The sequence below is a fragment of the Aulonocara stuartgranti genome (assembly GCF_965226115.1).
Source record: "Aulonocara stuartgranti genome assembly, chromosome: 20".
Lineage (NCBI taxonomy): Eukaryota > Metazoa > Chordata > Actinopteri > Cichliformes > Cichlidae > Aulonocara > Aulonocara stuartgranti.
In genome coordinates, this window is record NC_138956.1 from 32,349,470 (window position 1) to 32,371,065 (window position 21,596).

At 40.7% G+C, this 21,596-nt stretch overlaps 1 protein-coding gene across 5 annotated transcripts in view; it reads left to right on the top strand.

Moving 5' to 3' along the window:
• The first annotated feature begins 3,815 nt into the window (after window positions 1-3,815).
• hspg2 (heparan sulfate proteoglycan 2) overlaps window positions 3,816-21,596 on the top strand; it is a 97,459-nt gene continuing 79,678 nt past the window's right edge. For 3 of the 5 annotated variants that reach the window (XM_082518354.1, XM_082518356.1, XM_082518355.1), the window contains exon 1: window positions 3,817-4,348. In XM_082518354.1, coding sequence (XP_082374480.1) covers window positions 4,280-4,348 — 69 coding nt within the window. In that variant the 5' untranslated portion in view covers window positions 3,817-4,279. Of the gene's footprint in view, window positions 4,349-21,596 lie in introns of all 5 variants that reach the window. The other 2 variants (XM_082518352.1, XM_082518353.1) reach the window with 2 other exon arrangements.

Here is a 21,596-nt window from a genome sequence, read left to right on the forward strand (position 1 = left end):
AGGCAAGCAGCTTGGTGTGAAAAAATCAACTGTGGGAGCAATCATCAGAAAATGGAAGACATACAAGACCACTGATAATCTCCCTCGATCTGGGGCTCCACGCAAGATCTCATCCCGTGGGGTCAAAATGATCATGAGAACGGTGAGCAAAGATCCCAGAACCACACGGGGGGACCTGGTGAATGAGCTGCAGAGAGCTGGGACCAAAGTAACAAAGGTCACCATCAGTAACACACTACAACGGCAGGGAATCACATCCCGCAGTGCCAGACGTGTTCCGCTGCTGAAGCCAGTGCATGTCCAGGCCCGTCTGAAGTTTGCCAGAGAGCACATGGATGATACAGCAGAGGATTGGGAGAATGTCATGTGGTCAGATGAAACCAAAGTAGAACTTTTTGGTGTAAACTCAACTCGTTGTGTTTGGAGGACGAAGAATACTGAGTTGCATCCCAAGAACACCCTACCTACTGTGAAGCATGGGGGTGGAAACATCATGCTATGGGGCTGTTTTTCTGCCAAGGGGACAGGACGACTGATCCGTGTTAAGGACAGAATGAATGGGGCCATGTATCGTGAGATTTTGAGCCAAAACCTCCTTCCATCAGTGAGAACTTTGAAGATGAAACGAGGCTGGGTCTTCCAACATGACAATGATCCAAAACACACCGCCCGGGCAACAAAGGAGTGGCTCCGTAAGAAGCATTTGAAAGTCCTGGAGTGGCCTAGCCAGTCTCCAGACCTCAACCCCATAGAAAATCTGTGGCGGGAGTTGAAAGTCCGTGTTGCTCGGCGACAGCCCCAAAACATCACTGCTCTCAAGAAGATCTGCATGGAGGAATGGGCCAAAATACCAGCTACTGTGTGTGCAAACCTGGTAAAGACCTATAGTAAACGTTTGACCTCTGTTATTGCCAACAAAGGTTATGTTACAAAGTATTGAGTTGTATTTTTGTTATTGACCAAATACTTATTTTCCACCCTGATTTATGAATAAATTCTTTACAAATCCTACCATGTGGATTCATGGATTTTTTTTTTTTCACATTCTGCCTCTCACAGTTGAAGTGTACCTCTGGTGCAAATTACTGACCTCTGTCATCATTTTAAGTGGGGGAACTTGCACAATCGGTGGCTGACTAAATACTTTTTTGCCCCACTGTATATATATATATATATGCGCAATTTTATTTGTATAGTACCTTTCTAGACAGAATCACAAAGTGCTGCACATAAGATAACAAATAATAAAAGGGTAAAACAGACAATATAAAAATATCTATCTATCTACAGACTGTAATTTTGTAGGATTATCAGAGTTGCAATATATGTTTTTACTTATTGCTTGTTTACTTCTTTTAATATTTTGTCATTTTTAAAATGAACTTGAGTTCTCTTAGCAAAATATTTACTATATAAAGTCTTGATGTCTTTGTGACATGTAGCTTTATACATGCGGATAATCAACTTGTAATCTGCAAAGTGACTCTGGAGTTACTCTCATTTCCCATCTTTCTAATTTACCAACAGCACTTTTTTAACAAAACGCTGCTTGGGACTTATCTGGTGCAATCGAAGCAGAGGGCAGGGAAAGATATGACATACATATTATGATGAAATGAAAAAGATTGGGACGAGCATCCTATGTGTGCTCCAACTTCTTTCAGCATAACTTCATTTGCATCAGGCTCCAAGGGGCGTTGACCCTTGCTGAGAGAGGAATCATTTCATTTTTTCTGGCTGGTCTGTTGGTTTTTGGCAGCTGTAATCTGCAGCTGAACAGTCCAGCTTCACTGTATCACAGTTACAGTAATATCACAATACATAGTAACAAACAACACTGCTAAGCTACAGGTTTTAAAGGGTCGGACACAAAAAAAAAAAGAGAGACTTGATCTTAACTTCTGAATAGTTTTCAATCCATTGTTTATTTACTTCTCCAACTACAAAATAAAACTCTCAAAGGCATGAAATTACATACAATGTATATATACTCCTGGCATTATGCTTCATAAACATGCTGCTGAAACAGTACTTTATTGAACACCAACACACGTTCAGAATTCACAGAGGACTCGTTTGGCGTTTCCAACACGGCCACAAAACAGACAACTAAACAGTTTGTTGAAAGTTAAGTTGACTTTGAGGCCTATAATAATGGGTTAAGACATTTTTTACTTAACTTTTTCACATGATTTTTCCAGAACTTTTCTGCTGACTGCAAGCAAGGGAGTAGTCCCTAAATCACACCACTGTGGTCAGTGAGATGCCTCTTATAAACATTCATAGTCAGACCAGTCAGACCCAGAAATAAGCTCCCTCTTGTATCCAAGAGGCTAGAGGGGTCTATAGAGCACTGGTACAAATTCCTGCTCTTGGAATAACTGCAGCAGTTTAGGTGTTATTTATCCTCTATGCTGTAGCATTTAGTTTATGTAATGGTGGTGTTTATGGTATTACAGTATAATAAAAGAGTTCACTGAGTAAAAGTTTGGAAGTTTATCATAACTTTCAGCAGTGTTTCCAACACTTTTGGTATGCGACCTCTGACAACATAAAACAACTTAAATCCCTTGTCCCTCCTTGCATGTGTCTCAAACGTGTGATTAGGCGCGGCTGGCTCTACTGTGAGGTCTCTGGTGTATTTACCCTTCCACACCTTGTTTTGTTTTCTTTTGACATCTTTTTGATATTCCAAGATGAGACACAGAATTGATTTTTTAGAAGACTGCTTTTGTACAGTAAATGATTCGACTGGATAGGAGCTCAGAGGTGTCAAATTCGCTAGATGCCAACCAAACATGATGAGCCCATTTTGTTCATCTACTTTTAGTCTATTTTCATGAGCAAACTGGAGCAGCCCATAACTGTCTCTATTCAGGGTTTAGCTTTTAATTGGCAACAGCTGCCCTCTCAAACCTCAGAGTGATAAAGTATCACTCTTTTAAATGGTTGGATGCAGACATCCAGTCCTTCAAACAGCTACTGACTTCAGTCCTGACAAACAAGCTTATATTTGGGACGTGTCTCCAGCGACACAGCACACAGCAACGCAAGGCAGTTAAATGGTTGTGGGGGTATCTCTGCACTGGGAAGTCGGTGTGCTGCACTTTAGAACTCCAGTAGAGGGCAACAAAAGCCCAAATATATTGCCAAGAACTGAAGCGACATATTTTCATAAACTCTGCAGCAACACTTTTATTTTCAAACCAATTGAACCAGTCCTGACTGCAAACAGATGGGCACTCTTCATTGCTTTTACTGTTGTCAGTAAATATTGAGTGAGTGGAATTTGTTACAGGAATGCGTCTCCTAAATATATATATATATATATATATTTATGAAGCACTAGCATGTCCCCCAGTAGGTAAAGACAAATAACAGATCCCTTTAGGTTAGGTGTTGTTCCTGAAACTTGTTACTTATTTCTGGATAATTCAGATGTGTAGCTAGTTTAAAAATAAACAAAAAGTAACTCATATGTGTTATAATAAAATAATAATTAACTACGCTGTTACACTTGTCCTCATTTAAACACGAATCAGATGGTCAGTAAACAGTTTTAATGTACTTTAGAATTTCATTTTTTTAATTACATTTTAACTGAATTTTCCAACAATTGATCAAATCAGTCCTACAATTACCCATTCAAAATTCCACTTCAGTATCAAAGCCTGTCACTGAGCCACTGTGCCGAATTCGTTCTTTTGGAAATCAAGTAATTTCTGCACTCTTACAGATTACCCGGAATACTTTTGGATTTTTACTTGCAGGATACTAAAGTATTGGAACAGTGGTGCTTTGCTACTTTTGTTCGAGTAAAGACTTAAAAACGTCCTTCACCACCACCACACACTTTATTCTCGGCGACGTCTCCCCACAGTGGTATTAGTTGTACTCTCTTTGAGCACTCCATGAATTCCATTCCGCCTTTTACTTTTCGGCAGCGCACTCTCCGCACAGGACTTCCCATTGACTTTGCAAGGCTGCATTCAACCCACCACAAGTCCCAAGTTTCGGAGTGCAAGGGAGAAGAAGCCCCATAGTGTCGATCTTTTTTATTTGCGTAATCTTTTTGAAAAGAAAAAGAGAGAAAAACACGAGAAGGGATCCGTTTTACCTGTTGATGAAGTCCCACCGGGCGTGGGACGCAGCGGAGCAGTCGGGTTTCTAGAAGAAAAGTCTGAAATAGGTGCACCGTTCCAGTGGCCAGGAGGCGTGAAGGACCCTCGTATTCCCCCCTTTCCCCCAGCATTTACAGCCTGTGCTGGGTCGGTGGAAAATGGGCACTCTGACCACTTCGATCTGTGGACTTATCCTCTCTTTCATACTCACATCGCAGCTTTTTACTGTAAGTGAGCTCAAACTTTCTCTTTACGCTTTCATTTTACTTTTAAACTCCCCACTGGCGACTTTATTTATCAGTTGCTTACATAACTCAAATATACAAACAATTTATTCCACTCCCCAAAATCAAGTTAAGGTTAAGAAGCAGTGTCTTTGTATCCTATTAAAAGGTCATATGTTGATAGTAGTGTTGATTGTGGGTAAATGTGTGGCGACGGGTTGCTCACATGCAGGTGGGCTGTATAACTGAATCCAGTCAGCATGAACTGTAAAGATGCTTTTAGAAGTAATATGACAAACTAGAGGCTCCGAGCCGGGCTAAGTTTGTCCATAGAAACAAGCTATTCATAGTCTCCCTGGAGTACTCAACTCCTAAACCTTCTTAAACTTTGTGAGGCTCCATTTTGCGTGGCCTAGGCTTTCTGTTATAACTAAGATATGCAATGTTTGACAATGATTAAAAAAACCGGAAATAACAGAATTCTGTGGTAGTTGGTAGTTTGTGTCTTCTCACATTTAGGCTGAGTGTTTTATTCTGTCCTGGAGAGCCTGGAATTCTTGAGAATAAAAGATGCAGGTCGCTTGAGGGTGATGGCTTGAGTTTTCAGTAATGTTATTCAAAAGGAAAAAGAAATGCATTCACCTCAACATTACCATTGACGTGTATTCAAGAGCGACTGCGGGTACAAAAATGTGCTGTACTGAGAATTTCTTACCTATGTCTGTTTTCACTTAAGGCAGCAGCCAGCAGTTATCTTTATTGAATATTTGTTCATTTATTTACTCGATCCAGTTTTTAGGATGTAAAACTGGCTTGGTATTGCTCATTATGTCCAATTGAGAGCAAACAACAAATGAATGGAACAAATATGAAGTTGAAATATTTTTGCTTGGTAACTAACTAACAAATGAGTGTACAGTCCACACAGTGTTGAATATATTTGTTTGATTAATTACTGATATTGCAGCCTAAGATATTGTTTGTCTTCTTGCCTCTGTGTCTGCGCTGTGAATCATATAGAGGATGACCGTTACCGGGCGGCTGAGAATAGACTGCCCCCACCCTTTGCAAATCCCGTCTGGTGTCTCACCTTTATGCCCTCCAATAAACAGAGCTGTCACGATTGAAATATCTGTGACATCTCTGTGTTGATTTGATCTAAACCAAATCCTTTTTGAATGATGGGACATAGTTGCACAGGTCAGCAGACATAAATCTTTCACATGCTGGACTTGGTGTGTGAGCAGTGGTACGCTTGACGTTTGAAAAGCTGTAGTGTTGAAGTTTTCATGACTTTAAGATATATTTTACATCCGGTGATGCCATGCTATTGAGCACTGAGCTTTTCGTTTGGAGTGGCAGAACATGTATCGCGTGTGTCTTCGGTGTCACCATAAGTTATGTATGTTCAATATCATCGATCTATAGAAGTCAGCTCCAGAGGGCTATTATCACCTGTTGTGTTCTGTCACTGAAAGGTAACATGAGATGGCCTCTACACTTTTACCACAGCCTTGGCTGACTGTTAGGCCAACAACACCAGTATAATTGAATTATCTGTAACTGCAAACAGCATCTGTTTCTGGTATTATGCTTTTGAACTCCAGCAGGCGAACTGTCTCTTGATTCAATTAAGCACACGCGCGTACTGATGTTACTACGAGATCCTCTTTCCTTCGTGCTGGAATGTCAGCTTCATGCGCAACAGCTCAAGACAATCAAAGTCAATAAAAACTCAGTGGGTGAGAGTTATCCATTAAATAAATAAAAAAGAGTACCCATATCCCACTGTGAACAAGCAGCAGTAAAAGTGTGAAGAATTGTGCGAACCAAACATCGACACAGCTTCATATTTAATAAGAAACAAATGATGACTGTTTTTTTTTCATTATGTCTTTCTTAAGCATATGTAAGCTTGGGAGGTCACTTGGCTTTCTGGGGGTATGACATCAGACTAACCGTGACATTACCACTGACAATTTTGGTACAGAAATTTCTCCCAGTATAGACTGTCATAAGTGTTCCTTGACTTCATTCGGGGCGGCGGGGGAAGGGCAGCTTGGATCGCTATGACTACATAGTCTGAAGTGTGTGTGTGTGTGTCATTGGTCTGAATTGTTGTCTTTTTCTGCTGCGTGTAACTCGACCCCTTCATCCCCCTACTAAATATTATGCAGTGACAGTTTGATTCGATGGTGTAGTCAGTTTGTGCCATGCAGACTTGGTGAAGTGGTCGGCCGTCTGTGTGGTGCTTTGTCATTTCAGATCCAGCTACCTGGTGTTTAATTCCCATTCAGAATCAATGAGGACTCTGGGGAGTTGAAAAGCACAGCAGTGCAAACACCAACTCCACTCCATAGTTTGAACAGTAGGGAAAGCCTGCCCCCTGGACACATTCACATAATTGCTTGAAGACTAGGTTTGGTAAACACTGCATTGTTGAATTATAGTCCCAGGAGAGAGGCCATCTTGGTTGATGGGACAATACTGCACTAAATTGGCCCACCCCACCCTCAAGCACATTGGCACATATGGAGAGCAGGCCAGGAAGCTGGCATTTGTTGACTCTGCAGCGAAGTGTGACTTGGAACGGTATAGAGATCAAGAGGCGAGGACTCCGAACCTGGCTCTGTTTCACAGTTCAGCAGAGTTCCTCATTATTTATTCATAGCCTACATTAGCCACTGCTACCTGAACTTTTCACGTGTTTGTCATCACAATCAGTCATGCTGCTTTGCTATAACCTTTTCATTGGCCTGACACGTCCTTTGCTGCTTTTCCACCTCACAGAGAAGATTTGCTTCTCTGTAAGGGTTTTCATCGAGTCTATAGATAATTACAGGTTGAACAGACATGCATCACAGCCTTTACATTTACAATTACTCTGAAATATTTCATGAACTATGATTTTGCTATCAGGACCCTTTGGCTTTGTAACTTGTTTAATGAGCTCAGTCTTGCAGAATCAGTGAATTCCTTAAAATCCCTTCCTAACACTCATTCCTGTAGACCTGCTTTTATGTAATGAAATTACATCTGATGTGTCTGTAGTCCCAGCCTGCTTCAAAATGGCCACCATCGTCCCTGTACCCAAATCCTCCACCATCTCCTCATTGAACGACTGGCGACCTGTAGCCCTGACCCCCATCGTAAGCAAATGCTTCGAGAAGCTGGTCAGGGACTTCATCTGCTCTGCACTACCTGACTCACTGGACCCTCTACAGTTTGCATACCGCCACAACAGGTCCACTGATGATGCCATAGCCCTGACACTACACACTGCCCTGTCACACCTGGAGAAGAGAGACACGTATGTGAGGATGCTGTTTGTAGATTACAGCTCAGCATTCAATACCATCGTTCCCTCGAAGCTGGACAGGAAACTGCAGGATCTAGGACTGAGCAGCTCCCTCTGCAGCTGGATCCTTAGCTTCCTGTCTGACAGACGCCAGGTGGTCAGACTGGGCAGCATCACCTCATCCCCCATCACACTGAACACTGGTGCTCCACAGGGGTGTGTACTGAGCCCTCTCCTGTACTCACTCTACACCTACGACTGCACGGCCACTAACAGCTCCAACATCATTGTGAAGTTTGCGGACGACACTACAGTGGTGGGTCTTATCACCAACGGTGATGAGACGGCTTACAGGGAGGAGGTCAGCGCCCTGACCCACTGGTGTCAAGACAACCATCTCACCCTCAACGTCGCAAAGACAAAGGAGTTGATAGTGGACTTCCGGAGGTGCAGAGAAGTACACACCCCCATCACCATCAACGGCGCTGCTGTGGAGAGAGTGAGCAGCTTCCGGTTCCTTGGAGTACATCTGGCTGAGGATCTTACGTGGTCAGTACACACAAACAAAACAGTGAAGAAGGTGCAGCAGCGCCTCTTCTTTCTCAGGAGACTGAAAAGATTCGGCATGAGCCCCCGCATCCTCAGGACCTTCTATCACTGTGCCATTGAGAGCATCCTCACTGGATGCATCACCACCTGGTATGGCAACAGCACCGCCTACAACTGCAAAGCTCTCCAGCGAGTAGTGCGGTGCTCTGAACGGATAATTGGAGGTGAGCTTCCCTCCCTCCAAGACATCTACAGGAAGCGCTGCCTGAGGAAAGCGGGGAGGATCATCAAGGACTCCAGTCACCCCAGCCATAAACTGTTCAGACTGCTTCCATCAGGAAGGAGGTTCTGCAGCATCCGGTCCCGTACCAGCAGACTGAGAGACAGCTTTTTCCATCAGGCCATCAGACTGCTGAACACGTCATAGACACCTCAGCTTCACTACTGGAACTTCAACATTATGCACTCCACACTGTATATAAATGCCACTTGTTTTGCACATATTCAACTCTGTATATTTTATATATTTTATTATTATTTTTTTTTTTTTAATTTTTTAATTTTTTTTATTTATTTTTTAATTTTTTAATTTATTTATTTATTTATTTATTTTTTACTATTTAATTTGTAAAAATGTGTATACACACACACACACACACACACACACACACACACACACACACACACACACACACACACACACGTAGGAAAATATTTAGTATACACATCCAGAAATGCATACACTATTATATATTGTACATATATTTATTAGTTTCAGGTTGGCCATTCTTGTATTTTGCTCGTTTGTGTTGTTGTGTTTGCACATCTCTGTTGCTTGTGGGGCTCGCACACAAGAATTTCACTCGCATGTGCTGTGCCAGTGTGCCTGCACATGTGATGTGACAATAAAAGTGATTTGATTTGATTTGACTATCTGGTCTAAAGCTTGCAGCATTTTAGTTTTTCATTGACTTTTTACCAATTTAAAATCACCCTGTTTGCAATGCTTTTTAAAGTTTCTCCCATGGCTTTAATGTTCACCTCTCTGTTTAGCATTTCCCTTTGAGGGAGCTTTTTCCTATTGGCATCTACAGATGACAACAACCTAAAATATGCTGAAAATTTTGGCATACTCTTTTATCAATCTACAGGTTAATCTCACCGCACATCTGAAGTTAGCCACTTTGTTTGGGATTTTTTTTAAACCTTTGGTTTGCAGTAAATGTAGGTTATTATTATCGTGTTATTCCTAGAATCTGGTTTGTGTATTTTATTAAAAATGTTAGTATCAAGTATATTTTGTGTTCTGAAATACAAATTTATGCTGCAAAAGTTGCTTCAAACCCTTAGGTTGATAAAATTTACAAGGGTGTTTTATTCCACCCTATCCTCTGGGCACAACTTCACACAGACACTTACTAATGTCTTTTCATGATACTCTGTGGTTCTTGGCTGTAGAGTGCTGTGCTTTCATGCCCAATGTCGCTTCATGTCGGACAGAAGAGCCAAATCCAAACACAGCTGCACCTCAGCTGGTACAGCAGCAACGTTGTGCATGTGCTGACATGAGACTCTGGTACTTTGACTACTGCTTGTTGTAGCTAGAGTCATCTCTTTACATTCAGACTTGTTCTGCGTTTCCTCTTCTGAAGAAGTCATGCGGATGGCTTTGGTTCAAATCACCAAATCACACGTATATATCATAGTCAGACTGATGCAAAGCTTCTATCTGGGAAAGTGCAAATCTACATTTAAATCTGATTTTAATTTAAAAAACAAAACAAAAACTTTCCACACGTGAGTGTTAAAAGGTGTCATAAGTTATCATTCCTTTCTCTTATTATCACATTTGGTTTTTTTGTGTTCTTTTTTGCTCAACACACCATTGAACACTTATAAATAGGCCCAAGTTTAGATAGACTAATTACTCCCTAAAGTATATTTGAGCAACCAAGATTCCTGACACTATTGCTTCACACTCACACTGAAGTCTGTGATTTGACCCGATTTTCACTGTAACAAGTACTTAAAGGATTCCTTGACCAGAATCTTTAAAAGGCGTGATCACTCTACATTTGATATTGTACATATCTCTCTTCACTCCTGAGTTATAGAGCCACAGGTGCAATAAAACCGGCAGAGTTCATGGTGAGGTCAGCACTGTGACCACAAGCAATAAAGATTAGTAATGGCCAAAAAGTAATTCAGGGCAGCGAATTACATGTCTGATTTTCCCCCCTGCTATCCTAACACCATTCATAGTCTGTACAAAAAGAAGTGCATCAAAATATGATAGATATTGCCATTTCAACTTTTAAGAAAGAGATCGATTGGTTCGGTTCGGGGAATACTTAATACCAGGGGATATTGTGCTCCAGTTTTTGTGGAATTAATTCATTTTTGCGACACAAGCAAGTTTTTTAAATTGCCGTTCTTTACTGCCAGTGATTACTCCTGTGGAAATACTGAGCCTTAAATCTAACATGCAAAACAAAAGGTTTGGAATAGACTGGTAACAAGTCTGTGCAATTCCCCCATCTCAAACAGTCGTCTTCAGTCTTTTCACTGGCTTTTCTGTGGGCTGGACCTAAGCTTGCACTTATTACAGATTCATTGAAATGCTAACTTTACTGCATTGCACTCTCCCTTTGAAGGTGGTCCATAGCCTGTGCCCTATTGAATCTGCCATTGTCTTTTCAGAGGGAGTGATGGGAAATCACTTCCACTTTTTGGTTAAAGGGGCTCCATTGTCTTGTTTGTTCCCTCCCAACATATAGAAGTACTCTGATGGGACCCCGTGCCCTTTTTATCAATTGCATGTTGGTGTGTAGGAAACAGAGCATTTTTTCTTTGGTAATTAACAAAGGTAAGAGATCGTTATCAACCTTTTACCCCTTTTTCTTTAAAAGCCCGGTTTGTAGCTGACATCCAGTTAAATGGTTATAAAAGTCCAACCCTGTGGTGTCTTATCAACTCTGAGTTCTCATTCTCTGAGAGCTAACCTGCAGAACCTTGGCTTCACTTCCTCTTACTCAGCAGCAAGTCTCTACATGTGAAACAAAAAGGCTTCCCCATTTGCAAGACTTTATTGTAAGAAGATGCAAATTCACCACCTAAGCTGCTGTTAAACCCTTAATATTCGCAGAGGGAGGTCGGCAAGTGGAATTCGGCTTTGGGGGTTTGAATGACTCACTGAAAGGTAAATAATGGGCAAACATTGGCTTCCCCTTTCTGCCAAGTTTCATTTAATTCAAGTGTGTTTTTGATGGCAGTAACTCAACCCTGCTGTCTTTTAGCAGGCTAATTAGGATACAGGCGGTGAAAATAAGCTTCCGCCAAAGGGTTGCTGGACTCTCCCCTAGAGCTAGCCAGATAGTTACTTGAGGTGGTTTGGTATCTGATTAGGATGCTTCCTGGGTGTCTACCGGGAGGAGGCCCCTTGACAAATGCACGACACAGTGGAGAGATTACATCTCTCAACAGGTTTGGGAACCCCTCAGTGGTCCTCCGGAAGGCCTGGAGGAATTGGTTACAGAGAAGGCCTCTCTGGGCATGGTGGGATGGGTGGATGGATCCACAACAAATATTTTTAGAAGGAAATAATTATCTTATTAAAACACATCACATGCAAAGCAAGAACATTGCTGGTCCTGTGTTGCTTTTATTTTATGAGCAATAACTGATGAAGATAAACTTTTGAGTCATAATTAAAGGTCTAGCCTCAGTCTTTCAGTATGACATCAGGTGTTCCAATTTATCTAAGACATTTATATCTGTCATTATTGCATGAAATATTAAAAGTCAGCTGTTTTTGACATCAGTTATACAGAGATTAGTGATTGAATAAACACAGGGGATTATTTCAACCACAAACTTGCGACTAAATCATATGCCTGCAAAAACAAGCCGATTCAGATATCTCTGGGTAAAACTGATACCTTTTGCATGCAGCACTTCTCTTCAAGCCACTGCTGCTAAAGTTTGATTATAACTGATAATGGATTTTTTGGACAGATACCAGGTTTCAAGGAACAAAAAATCAGTTGCTGGATTTTTTAAATAGATGTACATATGCAAACTATTTATTGTAATTATATTTATGTTTCTTTAACTTTCTAGCAATATTTTATTGTCTTGACAATGCATGGTTCAGCACCTCCAACTATGATCGGCAGTGATCCTCTGCTGTGTGTGCTGCAGAAAATGCTGAAAATTGTAAGCAATGGAAAATCTATGTGACAATACGATGTCTAAATGATATTTTTTCTGCAATATTTTCTATATTTTCTAACACTATGACAACATTACATCTGGTTTTACAGAAGAATTGAGTTCTGGTGTACTAGGCCTCAGCTGTGCCCCACAATAAATCTACAGAGACAGGAGAGGACCAGTTTGGTGTGTGTTATCACGTCAGCTGTTATCCCACAAGACATAACAACTCTTTTGCCTGATACAAACACATGCTCACACAAGGAGAAACTCTTGTTCTCAGGGGAGCTTTCTTACTTTTTTTTTTTTTTACTGCATGTCCTTTATTCTTTCTGCTCACTCACTTATAGCATGCATTGTTCAAATCTCCAAATCCTTTCACCTTGCAGTGGCGAATGAACATTTACAGTAAATCAGATTTGCTATAAAGAAGTAATTTCTATCCTCCTATTGCACACCTTTTACTGCAAGAACAAGGAAGGCAATTTGGACAGGACAATTTGGTCCATAATGAGATATTTTCAGAGCTTTCTGAAAACAAATGGGTCTGTAGTTAAGTGGTTTCCAGCACTCCATTGTTTTAGTGCAATGGCTTGTGATGGTCTGAAAGTTTTGTCCCTTGCTGAGTCATCATCCTGTTTCGGAAATAAAACCATGAATTGTCTACAGAACAAGAGGACCCCGCTTCCTCTGAAGCAAAGTTTACCCAGGCTGTCGTGTGCACAGATGTACCTCTGTGTGTGTGTGTGTGTGTGTGTGTTAGTTACCATATAAATTGTGGGGCTTTTTTAATTTATAGCTAAAAATCCCCACAATTTGAAGTCTTTGACATTGTCCTGGATTTCTGCATCTCCAGCGTCTCTCCTCTTTGAACCTTTTTATCATGCATTGAAGACACAGAGGCACATTTCACAAGTTTTTATTTCTTGCACAATGAAACTGACTTCACTTGTAGTGTCTCTTGGCTGGTCACAGCTTCTAGTTGCAAAGCTGTACTGAAGGTCTTATTAGTTTTTATAACTTGGCACATAACAGGCGGGAACTAAGGATTAATGAATTCCCCTGGATCTAATTACAACCAGCACAAGCACTTGTTGTTTTTATTCCTTCTCTCTCAGCTTGTATATGACTTTTGAATTTCCATCACAGCATGTTTTAACTGAGTAGCACTGCTTGGGTGAAAATATTTTCCTTTCAGGTTTGCAGCTTTTGAAGATGTGTTATCCCCACTGTAAGCCAAACTCTGCTGTAATGGAAAAAGACATTGATAGACATGCTTACATATGCACATACACTATTCTTAATGAAACGTGAAAATCGCTCACAGAGACTATGACCTGATCTCAGGTTAAATAAATGTAAAAGCTATATATATTTCTACAAATTTCTACAAACCAGAGTTGAGAAAATAATACATCCTAACCGCATATTTATTGTTTATTATAACCACATTTATTATACAGTGGTCCCTCATTTATCACAGGAAATAACCCGCGATGGGTGAACTCCAGGAAGTGGCAAACTTTATTTTTCACAACTATTATAACTGTTTTAAGGCTCACACGTTTCTCTCTTGTTTAAACACCCTCAACGTTCAAACCTTTGTGGAAAAATATGTCCAGTATTATAGAATGAAACCAAAGCTCAAACCCTGTTTTCAGGTCCAGCACATGGGAATAGAGCAGCTGTGAGAGAATTCAACATTAATGAATCAATGGTATGGAAGTAGAGGAAGCAAGAAGAATGAGTTGAGTAAAGGCTGACTGTTTTGTTTCGCTTAATGTGCCTTATAATCCAAAAAATATGGTAACTTCCACCTTCTTTTAGCATGTCCAGAAATCCAACTTTTTGTGCGATGGTTAACATCTTCCTTTGCCTTTTGGGTGCTACCGCAGGTGCCTTTGACGGTGCAAAACATTTCATCGACATTGTTGTGTTTGTTGGGGAGAAAACTTACAAGCATACAGTACAGAACTTCAGAGTCACACTGCTAGCGATCGAAGATTTATGTAAATTTAAGAAGCTGAACACGTTCTGTGCTGTACAGGGGACACGGCACGGAGGAGATTGACTATGGTCTACAGCCAATCATGATGCAGAACACAATGCGCTGTAAAGAAGAAAAAAAAAAGGCATGCAAAATTGCACACAGAAAAATCCGTGAAACAGCGAGGCCGCGAAAGGTGAACTGCATTATAGTGAGGGACCACTGTAATTGCAAATATAATAATAATAATGAATATCAAAAGTACTGTAAGAATGAAAACTTTAATGCATTTAATAGAATCGGTTAAGGTTTTTGAAGACCTGTTTTAATCCCCGAGATGTGCATTTTCATTGTCACCATCTTGGTTTGTAAATCCAGATGTGATGAGAGATCTGACTGTGAAACCACTGCCAATGAGCATATCCCCAAGTGGCTAAAAGCTATATAAAGGAATTTAACACTTGGTAGCTATTGTAGGTAACAGGACAATTAACCAGACATGTGGCTGAACTGATAATAAATAACCAAATGGTCCCCGTTCCAACAAGCGATGTTAACATAATGAGACATGATCGTTAGTGTGATAGCCTTTCATTATACACTCATCTGTATGTAAATACATGTAGCAGTGAAAATCATAGTATTGATAGCAAATAATGTCAGACCTTTAGGTGGCGGAGAGTTTCACTAGATTAAAATCACAGCTTCTTGCTGGAAGCTATCACCACTGAGCCCTCTAATTATTTTGAAGTACATTTCTCTTGAAGTTGTTCCAGATCACCCTCTAAAAGAAGCTGAGAAAAACCTTTTAGATTTTATCTTTTTTCTTGTGGTGTATTGCCAACTAACATCCCCCCCTCCCCGACACACACACGCCCAAATATGAGAAAGTCTGCTTAACAACCATGCTGACTAAAGTAGCTAAGCATCTATCATGTGCCCTGAGGCTCGACAGTGTGTACCTGGCAGGCTTATTCAAACTGGAGGTTGGCCTTGTAACACAGTTGGTAGGGCAAGGAAATGTTTGTGGTTTTAAGCCAAAGTGGTTGTATATAATCTTCTCTCCACCAAACCATCTGTTGAGTCCGTGGGAGGAGAGCACATCTAAATAAATAGTCAGCTTAAAAAGTTTGTTTATTTACTTCGGACTGTTACAGCCCCTCAGTCAGAGATGGCATAGTCAGAGGATATGCAGAAAAAAACACATTAAAAAACCCAGCCCACTGTTAATTTCTGACATAGTGGATGAATGAGTCAGCCCATGTTCAGTTAAGACCAGCAAGTAGCTGGTGACCACCGACTGTGCCTTTGCAATACCGCACCAATAAAGACTGAGTTGCAGGAAGGGCAGCTGTTGAGTGTCACTTAAAGAAAAAAATCTGTGCACATAATTTGATTTTACACTTATAGGTCAATTTTAGATATTTTTCTTGATCTCTTTTCATGAACCCAAGAGGTAAACGTATTGGATTTTTTAATCTAAATTAAAAATCTCGGTTGCCCTTGATGTTCTTTCTATAAACATCAGATATGGTAAAGGCCTCACTTTTTTGTTCTTCGTCATGCAGGCAGCATCTCAAGCCAAGTCAGGCAATTATTCCTTTAAGGGGGGTAATTAAATGGTTCTTCCCCTGAACTAAGGGCTTGAGTGATTTATGTGGACTATGAACACACTGAGGATGTTCTTTAAACTGTGTCATGATGAAGAGCCTCCGTCTTTCCCACCAGGCTCCACCTGCTGAGGCTCTGTTATGACCCTGTCATGGGTAGAAGGGGTGGAGATGGGGGCACACAGGGAATAAGATTTGGCCCAAACACCAGACTGCAGTCAGATTTTCTGGCACAGACGTCAGTCTTGCCTGCGGGCACATGGCTAACCTCAGTCTGTTGATTCAACTGTGCTTTCCCAGTGCAGGGATAATGGAAAACAAAATTTGAGAGTGATAACAGTAGAACGAGAGTGGAGTTGTTATTTCGTTCCTATTTGTTTACTGGAATGAACTGACCAGGCAGGCGAGGATTAGGTGCCCAATGTCCTCTGGATGCAGTGGCTCAGCATTGTTGTTGCACCCGTTGTAATATTCTTGTAATATCTCATACCCAAGTGATCTATAGATTAAATCTACATAACAATTGTCATTTAACCATTAAAAAAGTCCTGATGTAGAACTCTGCTGTCTGACTGTCAGGTCAATGATCCAGTAACGTTACAAAAAAGTTGTATATTTCATTGCACACTACTTTTGTTAGCACAAAGCGTTGGTACTAATGTTTAAACCTGCTCGACACTTTAAATGCGCTGCATGAATCATAGGTTTTACCACTCAAAAATGTAATGTCAGGCATTAGCCATGCTCAGTCTCTAGGACATTTTAAAAAGGACCAGAAAAAATCGTCATTTACATCCAAAGTCTTTTTAGACGCAAGTGACATCCATCTGGGTTGGTATTTTGATCTTTGTGAATACTTTTAATTGCAGTAGCAGGAATCAGGAATCATCAGTTACCATCCATCCATCTTCTTCCACTTATCCGGGGCAGGGTCGTGGGGACAGCAGCCCATGGGGGACACCAAGGTGTTCCCAGGCCAACCGAGCGATATAATCTATCCAGCGTGTCCTGGGTCTGCCCTGGGGCCCTACTCCCAGTGGGACATGCCCGGAACACCTCACCCAGGAGGTGCCACGAGGCATCCTTGTCAGATGCTCGAACCACCTCTGGCTCTACTCTGAGCCCCTCTCAGATGGCCAAATTTCTCACCCTATCTCTAAGGGAGTTCTTTCGGTCACTACCCACAGCTCGTGACCATAGGTGAGGGTAGGGACATCGATCGACTGCTAAATTGAGAGTTTCGCTTTTACACTTAGCTCTCTCTTCACCAATCCAGACATCACTGCAGCCGCAGCACCAATCCGTCTGTCGATCTCCCGCTGCCTTCTCCCGTCACTCGTGAACAAGATTTAAACTCTTCCACTTGGGGCAAGAACTCGTCCCTGACCCGGATTGGGCACTCCACCCTTTTCCTTTTCATCAGTTACATTTATAAAAAAGCCTCAAAAGTTGACTTTTCTCCAAAAGAAGAATTAAGAAGTTAAACTTAGTGATTAATAAGTTTTTCTCATCCCACCAGAACACTGACAACATGCCACTTAGGTTAATAATTCATGAATCCTGTAATAATCTAATAAAGGCGCACAGGTACTTATAGATGAAAGAGTTGTGAACTCGTGCATTTGTGCAAAAAAAAAAAAGACTTCATGTCTCAACTATGAGGAGCAACAAATTTATTATAAATATGATTATATACTTTTTGTTATTTTTTCAAGGATAGCAGGCATTGTCGGTTATTGCCCATCTTGCTGTTGTTCTGCCTCCTGGGTAGGAATTAAGCAGATGATAGAGTGATGTGACTAAAAATGCAAGCAAAAGAAATATTTGTATTATTAGATTCTTATTCATGCAAAGATTGTGTTGTTGCTCGTTTTATGAAGAAGTATAGCTTTATTGTAAACTGTCACAAAGGTCACAGGGAGTGATGTAATCACCCCGGTGAAAGCTGGGTCTTAAATGATCCTTATTCTGCTCTTTTTTTCCCCTTGAAAGGTCAGCCGGCTTGTGCTGACCTGTCCATTATGACAGTGATGAGTCACACACAGAACAGGCTGCAGTTCACTGGCTTCTCTCATATACCTGACGGGTTCACTTTGCTGATTAACCACCACTGCTCCCTGTGTTTTCATAAGAACACACAGGGCCCCTTGCCTATAATTAGCTTTTATTATAGTAGGAAATAGATCCCTCACATCTGCTTCCAATGAATGGGCAGGTTAGACCTTCTGCTTTCTTGTATTATTGCTTCAAGTCCTGGCAAACAGATGTCTTTGTAGGTGTGAGCATGCAGTCAAATAAGGGCCTGTTGTTGAATTATGAGGACTGGTGAAATTCATCCATCAACCATTAAAAAGTACTCCCAGACTTTGTTTACAGTTGTCACATGTTGGCCTTCAGGTTTGTTGTCTGGTTGGAAGATGGCCAAAAACACCTTTAAGTCTTTGATATATATGTAAACTTTCTGCAGCACTGATTTAAAACATCACGCTCTGAGATGGAGAAAAATCACAAACAGGTACAGGTGTTGTGAAAGGTAGATGGATCGACATGGCCATCATTAGGATTGTAGCCCATTTGATATATTCCTCCATGCACAGTGAACAATGAGTTGTTGTGGGAAAGCGGGGTGATGTTATATTTTAGTCCTAGTTAATAATACATGAAGAGCACAAAAGTATTACTTAATATTTTGTCACTAATGTAGAAACATACGTTTGCTGCTTGTTTGTTGCTCCACTTAGTGCACATTTGTCGAACTCCAGGCCTCGAGGGCCGGTGTCGCGCAGGTTTTAGACGTGTCCAGCTGATTTAATGGCTAAATTATCTCCGCAACATCTCCTCTTGAAGTTCTCCAGAGGCCTGGTAAAATAATTAATCATTTGCTTAATTACCAGGGTGAGATCTAAAACCTGCAGGACACCGGCCCTCGAGACCTGGAGTTCGACACCCCTGACTTAGTGAATCAAAAATGGAATTATTACTCATTATTACTCAACATTCCATGTTGCACATTAGCAATATGCAATGAATAGTCCGTCTCCATAGCTGACTAAGTTTTTTGCTGTTTTGCTGACTAATGTAATTTGTTCTGAGTGAAAGAGTAAAAAAGATACAAATATAACTTAGAGCTAACATCAGCGTAAAATTTGCACTGATTTGCGATATCACCGTAAGTGAACGACTGGTCAGTGCAGTGGTATTAAAACCGATATTGCCTAATGTTACATTTTTTAGCAACCACCATTGGTGATATTGGTGATCTGTGGGTTTTACCTTAACATCACTGTTTAAACTGAACACACAGACTGTTTATGTTTCTATACTATGGGGATATTTGCTGTTCCCGGTGAAAGTGACGTGCTAAATTTTCCAGCACACAGTACGAACTTGCTGTTGCTGTTTTTGTCTGTTTACACTGTAGTTACTGCTGTATTTAGATATTGTCCTGCTGCAAACACGCAGGCACTTTATTTTTGGATCTATCTTGTGGAGGAAGGGTAGGTGAAGTAAAGGAAGTGTTTAATTTAGCTCAGGGATTTTATCTGGATCTCTAAGCGTAAGATCCAGCAGGCGTGGTTCTTTCTGGGGGAATTCCTTCCTCTAAGTTCATCAGGGAAAATGGGATAGCAGTAAGACTTTATCACACTCAGTATCTTTACAGTTATATGTTTTTACTTGTTTACTTTTTTCTGATCTCTGTGCATTTGGTTTGGCAGATGTGTTTGAGATTCTGACATTTAGTGACTAATTTTATTAATTTGTTTGTGTTTCAGAGTGACTCATTTACTTGTATTTATCAGTTTGTGTATCATGACAGCTCAACCCACATCAGTACCTGCTTTTTCGTTTTTGCGTGATGGACGGGTGACTTATCACTCCAGGGAAAGAGTCTAGACAGGAACATTCCCAGTCTAGGTGCATTAATATACTAAATCTTTCATTGCTGATACAGTCAGTAACAAAATACAGAGTGTCACAGCTTTTAAGCATGACTCATGCTGAAAGGTTTTACCTGAGGTTAAATAGGATAGGTAGTCTGAGAAAAAACATTAAAGGCAATAACAGAATACAGTAATAATTACTTTATATTGCCATCGCCACCAATGTAAAACCATAAAAGCAATGGATAAAATGAAGAATATGTATAACTTTTGTTTTTGTGAATGCAAATGTTGCAAGAAAACTCAACAAGATCTCAAGAGGCTCTAGTTGAGGCCCTTGTTGACCTTGGACAAAAGTAATGAATGGACTACTGTTTATCTCCTGTCCAACAGCTTTTCCCCAGCCTTCATTCATAACCATATCTTCATCCTGCACTCTCTGTTTGCTTAGCCAAAGTCTGCACTGAGACTTACTAAGGTTTGAGCTGGCATGGATTTCCATACTTGTTGCTAAAGCATTGAAACACTAAGGAACTTCTTTTGCAAGTGCTCAACTTTTAGTTAGTTTGAGCCAGTATCTTTTTACTTAGTTAATTCACACCATTAACATGGGAACTCTCAAATCAGAATAGAATTAGAAAACATGTTTATGGGCTTTTAAAGATCTAGAAGACTTCAAAAAGATAATAAAATACTACAAAAAGGAGACATAAGACCATCACAAGTGTTTAACCCGAGCAAGCCAAGTAAACTAATCCTATGTATATGGTTGGATCTTTCTTTCTGGCCAAAACAGAAGCTCTTTACACCTGGACAAATCTAAGGAGTCTCTGGGATTCCCCTGATTCTTCTTCTTGAACCATCCTTCAGGAGATAAGCTGGTTTTTTTGGCAAGTGCCCTGCCCCTTGATCCTTTGTCAAGGAGTGACAGAGAGAATTTGAATCCAGAGAATAAAACTGTGATTTAAAATAGTGAAGGCCAGTCGGGCTGAAGGCATTTTATGCTGTGTGTAGTGGGTAGCTGATTCCCTTTCTCAGGCCATTTGGAATAACTGGCTTTAGGAATGTTCACATTTCTCTGCTTTAGGCTGTGGTTAAAGAAGTGAAGATTAAGATTTGCCTCTGTCCTTGGGTTGTGGGAAATAAATGACTTCCTTCATCAGACAAAGAAGACAACCTGTGGGAAAGTCCCTTGTTAGACTGAAGCTTAAGGGCCACATCTCTGCTAGGCAAGCTGTGGGTGGATTTGCCTTAAAGCATTCATGCCTATTTTTGGTCATTTTGCACACTGTCAAAACAAAAAAAAAAAAACTAAATCACTTTGTTCTATGCAGAGAAAAAAAGGAAAGTGGACCAGAGCTGCTGTCTCTTGCCTTCTAACTGAATCACTGTCAGAAGCTTACCAATTTAAAGACATCTTCAGTTAATTTTCATGCAGATGTGGGTGTGCACTATGCTGAGCAATAGTTGGCTGTGCCTTCTACCTCTCACAGGATTCTCTCAAATTTATTGGTTGCTTTCCAGGTTTAACCTCAGATGGGAGCGTAAGGGGCTTGCCAACTGCTGCAGCAGACTGCCTACTGTAGTACCCAACCTCTCTGATGATTGATCTGGAAACTGCATGTGTAGAGTTTTACATAAGCAAGAGTCTTACACAAAAGCTTCTTTAAAGTTGCTGGCCAAAAAAAAAGTCAGGAAAGTAAGCACAACTTAA